Source organism: Laccaria bicolor, genomic scaffold (genome assembly GCF_000143565.1).
Source record: "Laccaria bicolor S238N-H82 LACBIscaffold_8 genomic scaffold, whole genome shotgun sequence".
Lineage (NCBI taxonomy): Eukaryota > Fungi > Basidiomycota > Agaricomycetes > Agaricales > Hydnangiaceae > Laccaria > Laccaria bicolor.
The window spans coordinates 75718-81531 of NW_001889879.1; the positions used below are offsets into that span (position 1 = coordinate 75718).

Here is a 5814-nt window from a genome sequence, read left to right on the forward strand (position 1 = left end):
AGCAAGGAGAACTTAAGAGAAATCCATATAAGTACAAAGACCTAGGTCATCGAAAGTACGACTATCACCGACTTTGAAGGTTCCACCAGCGATGGCCTTTCTGTTAGGTGGTAACACCAATTGCACTTTATCAACCTGATATTTGAAATTTCAAAACGAAGGGCCAGCCTGCTGCCTGAGGGTTAGTACTACCCCACAGACAGTAAGGCTTGAGTAAGATCGGAGGGACGACTAAACGGGGAAGTCGAGACCTGGAATACCCATCTCGTACAAGGAATTTCAGAGAATCTGCGGGCTCAATATTGAGATGCAGAACTGATTGACCCTGAAAAATGACAGCCTTTTTGCCCAGTAAATTGTGGAAAACATTGATAGTGTTTTCAAGAGTGTTTTTAGAGTCCTCAACTTTTCCTATATTTCCGACGTACTGTACAAGTGATCAAGCCTCCACGCCGCACGATTGCTTCCAACTTTCTAGTGAGCATCCTACACGTTTCCAATGTCTGTCCAATGTTTGTCCATACGCTATAGTATCAAACACTCTTTTCCCTTCACTCACACAACCTTTGAAAAGGCCACCGACAATTTATCACAACACTTTTGATATGGGGGCACCTCAACGTGATCGCCTTGACAAAACCACCAGCCAACATAACCTGCTCGGTTCCCTTTGGTTGCTCCAGAAACCAGACATTTTCAAGACTAGGAAAGAGTGCCAGAAACTCTGGCAAAATCTTCAACGTACGCTCTGAAAAATCAACGCACCAAGACGAATAGATCGCCAGGTTGTTGATCTCAGTCAACTGAGAGACGGCGCTTAATTCGCACCCAATCTCCACGTGGTCCTGGAACCAAGCATCCACCCCGTTCTTAGACCTGAACCAGAAATTAAGCCTAACTTGGCCGACGTTCCGAGCCATTGAGGCGAGTGCGTCGTTGAAATGGGCATATTCGAAGCCCTGTGCAGGATAATATTCTGAAGAAAGTGTTATAAAACCTAAGCCACGCAATGGATTGGGTGAGCTGAGAAGCCAGCTGACGTATGCCGGATGTGCGACGAGGTTGTACAGGTTCGGAAGGATGCTTTCTTGTGCAAGCGGGAAAGTGGACGGGATGAGGAGGTTGTCAAGGTGGAGAAGGGTGATTGAGGGATGGCGGATAAGGAAGGATTCGATACAAGGAAACTCGGGCCCTTGTGGTCGCTTAAAGAGGTCGGATCTGATTTCGAATTTGGACAAGGAGGGGAAGGTGACGGCTGCGAAGAAATCGGACCAAACCTCCAATGCAATGTCGATGCATTTGAAGGAGAGAGTTGTGATGCATTCTCCGTTGAGTTGGAGCGTGGACAGAGTCCATTCTAGGAACGGCGGTTGGAGCATCATTTCGCAATGGACATAGAACTCGTGGAGAAAAGGCTTGATCCCTGGGCCGCACGATACAGGTGCATTGCAGAATAGGGAAGTCAACTTGCGACTCAACCACCCAAATAAAGTTCGGGAAGTCAGCTTTCCTCTCTTCCTTTTCCATGGTTGGAGAGAACTAGCAAGCCTGGAATTCATTTGCTCGACGTCCCTACTAGAGAGCGGCATGACTGGCTCCATAGTTTCTCGTGGGTATGTGTATATCGTCCTGATTCGGGAACCACCAGTGATGCGCAACTTCTTGCACCCCTTCACCAAGAACTGATCCAGCATGCTGCCAAACTCTCTTCTCCAGATGTCCACATCTAACTTGGGCCTCTCCCCGTTGGTTGGTTGGTACTTGGTAGGGCGGTTGGCTAAGCAGGAGTCGAATGTTAAGAAGTGTAGCTGCACTTGGTCAACAGAGAGCAGTCGTGCCACCAACCTACGAAGCTCACGAACTTCGCCCAACAAGTTGTCCAACCCAGGATTGAGGTAATAGTGGATTTTGTTGACCTTCTCGACGAACAGCGCCATTCGTAGGGCCTGCAAAGTCTTCCTCGCGGTCGGTGGCCTGTGGAGGAACACTAAACCATTCGCCAGCCCTTTCAGGTCGTCTCCTTCAAAGAAAGCAGCTAGAGCCGCGTAGTGGAGGACCCTGCATGTCATGCTTAGGCAGAAGAGCGAGTCGCTGTCGAGATATTCGAAAATGAGGCTTAGAACATCAGGAAAAAAAGTGGTTGCGACATCGCGCAATATAGTTTTGATAGCTATGGTAGCACTTTTGCAACCCCCCCTTTACATAGCACACCATAGCCTCACCATCAGTTTATATAGCACTATAAATACATATATAGCCTTGCCTACTTGCAACATAGCTCCCAATAGCATCATATTATGGAAGTCCTGCCGTCACATAGACACTATTGCATGACATAGCACAGATAGAGACCAGCTTAGAGGAAATACAGGATAGATATATATATATTTCAGGTTACAAACAGCATATATAAAAGATTACGAGATGATGCTATCGCTTGTCTTCAAGCTCTCCTCATGCTCCCACCACCATCCAGGTATTGTCCCACGCGCGGTCACTACCTTCGATTGCCCAGGTCTCGTCCTGCCCTTCATTCCGGAACGGTGCAACGAGGCTCCAGAAACCCACAGCGATCAGGACGCCTGTGATAGAGGCGGCCATGAACCCTGCGAGGGACTTACGCAGAGTGAGTGGAAGGCGGAAGATGGGAAGGTGTGCTGGGAGCTTGTGCGTGCTGGAGCCATAGAGGCGGCCGAATGTGGAGGTGGCTGTGTAATCGAGGGAGGTTAGGCAGTGGGTAGGATGGGTTAGGAAGGGGGATACATACACAAGAATGGCCACAGTTGCGACATCTTGTGGGTATAGAAAGAGGAACTAAAGTTGACTCCAACATCAGGACTGGAAACTACGTGAATAGATACAAAAGACTCACTATGCCTCTTTCTCAGCCAAAGGAACGGATATAGGTTGGCTAGGGTTAGCAGAAAACCCGAGGATGTACCATACCACGCCGTTCGTTGGATTCTGTGAAGAGTTTAGCTTGCAATGCGACAATGGAGGAAGGAGTTTGAGATTACCTTTCCCCTTTCGCACATGAGAAGGAGAGGGTATACGTGTGTTGGGCGTTAGCGGTGACATGCAGCTCTTGCGTTCAACCTGGGGCGCTGCTCGTGACAGTGGCGTCCTCAAGCGCTTGTTTCGTGTGTTTTCGAGTTGACGAAAAGAAGGGGGCAAGGATGAACATCGTCGTTTTGAAGAGAAAGGCGTAGAGGGGTATGGATGGAGAGATGCTGGGTGTCGGTTGAGGTTGTATGATGAAACAGGAGGCGAGATTGGGTGGGTGTCGTGGATTGATGATGTGGTATCAGTCGCAATGTCAACTGATCATCTCAACATGGTAGAGAGGCGTTCGAGGAGGGATACATTGAACGAAAGCCACATGACTGCCGTGGTTGGAAGGGAGGGGGTAGGAGAGCCAACAGACGAAGACACGATATGTTGTCGTTGTAGTTGGACTGGAGGCAATCTGTATGAGGTGGGATACGTTGATTGAAAGCCAAACAAGCGTTGTTAGAAAAGGGGAAGTGACAGGCGAGCAGACAGGTGAAGGTCTGAGGCGTTCTGGTTGACGCAAATGGGAAGATCGTGGTTAAAAGGAAAGAGCGAGAGAGGAAAAATTTCAGATCTTCAACCATCATGTGACATCGGGTCGTGAGCCGATTATCCGATGGTCGTGCGCATGGATTTTTGTCTAAGTCACAAAATATGTTCAACCTGTTCAACTCATACTGGCATGCACATCGATATCAAACGCTGGAATTGCTCATAGATACATTTTCTGTTTACTGCATCTCAAGACATTGATTGATTGACTACGAAAACATACTAATTGAGTAAACTGTCTACAGGAGCCTTTGTAGCACTGATAGCCACTGTAGTGGGTGGAAGTAACTACAGACCCGATGATAGACGCGGCGGCACCTCTGTCAGCCCTATTGCACAACGCGGCGGACCGACGGTCTACAGACAGCAATCAGCACGATCATGAAATCTGCCAAGCTATTGATGACTACGACAGGTACGATCGGCTACTGATCTAACCGGAGATCTACTGGCTAAAACTTTTTTTCCTGATGGAGGAATGTTGGACGCTCGGAACCCTGAGGATGCCGCATTCTTGAAGGAATACCATAATCCGTTCCTGCCCGCATCTGGTCGTCAAGCATTGAAAGACAGATATGAACAGACCTTCCGCCAACGGGAGAGCGCATTTGAGGCGAGCGGGGAGTTTCCGCCTGGGGGATACGCACGCATCTTGATTGGTGACAGCGTCGTCCGCGTTCAGACCCATGGTGGCCTCTCGGCGGCGGATGCCAATGGTGTCGTGAGGTCGGGTTTGTATACGTACGTGACAACTGAACCAACGCACGTCTATGACGGTGGCGCATTACATTATCGACTCGAAGTCGCAAAGGATCATGTGATGAGTGGCGTCTACGGTGTCGGGAAAAGCAATTGGAAAACTATTGACCGTTCCAACGTCCTCTTTGGGGAACTCATGTGGCCCATCGAGATTGATGTGGCGTATGCGAAAGATGCCTTCGTGAACGCGAAGCTGCGGGGAGAAATCCCCCACACTCTGCTATTTGATGAATACTTGTCTCAAAAACAACCTTCGCTTTTGAGGGACATCTGTATGCTCAAGTTCCTGCTGAAAGGAGACATCTTTGGCATTTGGTTTAGGAGTCTCGTGGGTCCTTGGGCTGACACGAAGTCCTTAGCCGAGTTCATCAAGGTGTACGAGATGAATGGCGACGGTATAAAGGACATCATGGAGTGGATCAGGAACCCCGTCTCGTTTACCCCTCAAGGCGAACGGACCGTTTCATCTGATCAGGAGGGTGTTGGGGAATGGGGCATATACGTGGGGGAAAAGAAGCTTCTCGACACCCATACTCTGATCGATTTGAGCAAAGAAACTGAGATGAAGAAGATATTGGACGACGCTATCGCGGAAGCCGTCGACAATATGCTATCCAGCGATAAACTCGACGAACTGAACAAGAATCAGCAAGATATCGTCATGAAGGAACTGCGCGAAAACTCATCGCAATACCTGGACTCCCGCATCGATCATGCGGTTGATACTCTTATGACGGATCCCCGCATCCATGAGCCTGCATCGGTTTTTCTCAACACAGTGAAAGATACCATACGCGCGGGGCTGGTCGACGAACTTTTTAACACACTTTCCGAAGACGTTCCTCGCTTCCATGAGCAACTATACACACGGGCTGACATCGAGCTTTATATTGACCGCCAATTCCAGGACCACTACCAACGCAAATACACGTTGGATGATCCGTTATTGCTGAAAGACGTGGAGATTGCTGTGCTTAACGCTCACGACAAGGTGTCGGAAGCGACTATGGCTGAATTGGTCGAAGAAGTAAGAAAGGCGGAAGCGATAGAAGTCCAGATCGCCCATGATCTGAAAGTGTTACGCGAGGAGAGGGATATAGCTGCACACGGGCAGTTGGAAGTTCGACGGGAAGCCCTGGAAGTCGATATAAAGAAGTTGGAGGAAGTCAAGGAGGAACGGAGGAGAGAACGGTTGGAAAAGAAATCGGGGCTCGAGAAACACGAGAAAGAGAGGTTGGAACGTAAGGAAAGGGTTAAGCATGTGAATGAAGCCCGAGAAAGGTTAGCGGAGCGGAGAGGCGGGGAGCATGGAAAGTAGTATGGGTTTGAATTGTAGGCGTATTAGTGCATGCGTTCTGTTTCTGAGGGTAATTCACTCCTCCCGCAGTGCACTTTTGCGTGCGGTCGACGACTGGCAAGCAGACTTCCTCTGACCTCATCTTCACTTTTCGT

The 5814-nt window shown here is 49.1% G+C and overlaps 3 protein-coding genes across 3 annotated transcripts; 1 reads left to right on the forward strand and 2 right to left on the reverse strand.

Annotated features, from left to right (window-relative positions):
- Positions 1-150: 150 nt before the first annotated feature.
- Positions 151-2069, reverse strand: LACBIDRAFT_293668 (uncharacterized protein; the record flags this gene model as incomplete). The annotated part of the gene is made up of 5 exons (XM_001879342.1): positions 151-231; positions 272-325; positions 429-525; positions 560-677; positions 746-2069. The coding sequence occupies 5 exons, from the start codon at positions 2067-2069 to the stop codon at positions 151-153; spliced, it is 1674 nt and encodes a 557-aa protein (XP_001879377.1).
- A 385-nt stretch (positions 2070-2454) lies between these two features.
- Positions 2455-3035, reverse strand: LACBIDRAFT_317834 (uncharacterized protein; the record flags this gene model as incomplete). Its single annotated transcript, XM_001879343.1, has 4 exons — positions 2455-2708; positions 2768-2814; positions 2873-2964; positions 3018-3035. The coding sequence occupies 4 exons, from the start codon at positions 3033-3035 to the stop codon at positions 2455-2457; spliced, it is 411 nt and encodes a 136-aa protein (XP_001879378.1).
- Positions 3036-3984: 949 nt separating this feature from the next.
- Positions 3985-5680, forward strand: LACBIDRAFT_317835 (uncharacterized protein; the record flags this gene model as incomplete). The annotated part of the gene is made up of 2 exons (XM_001879099.1): positions 3985-4018; positions 4080-5680. 2 exons carry the CDS (start codon positions 3985-3987, stop codon positions 5678-5680), a joined length of 1635 nt encoding a protein of 544 aa, XP_001879134.1.
- Between the last annotated feature and the right edge of the window lie 134 nt (positions 5681-5814).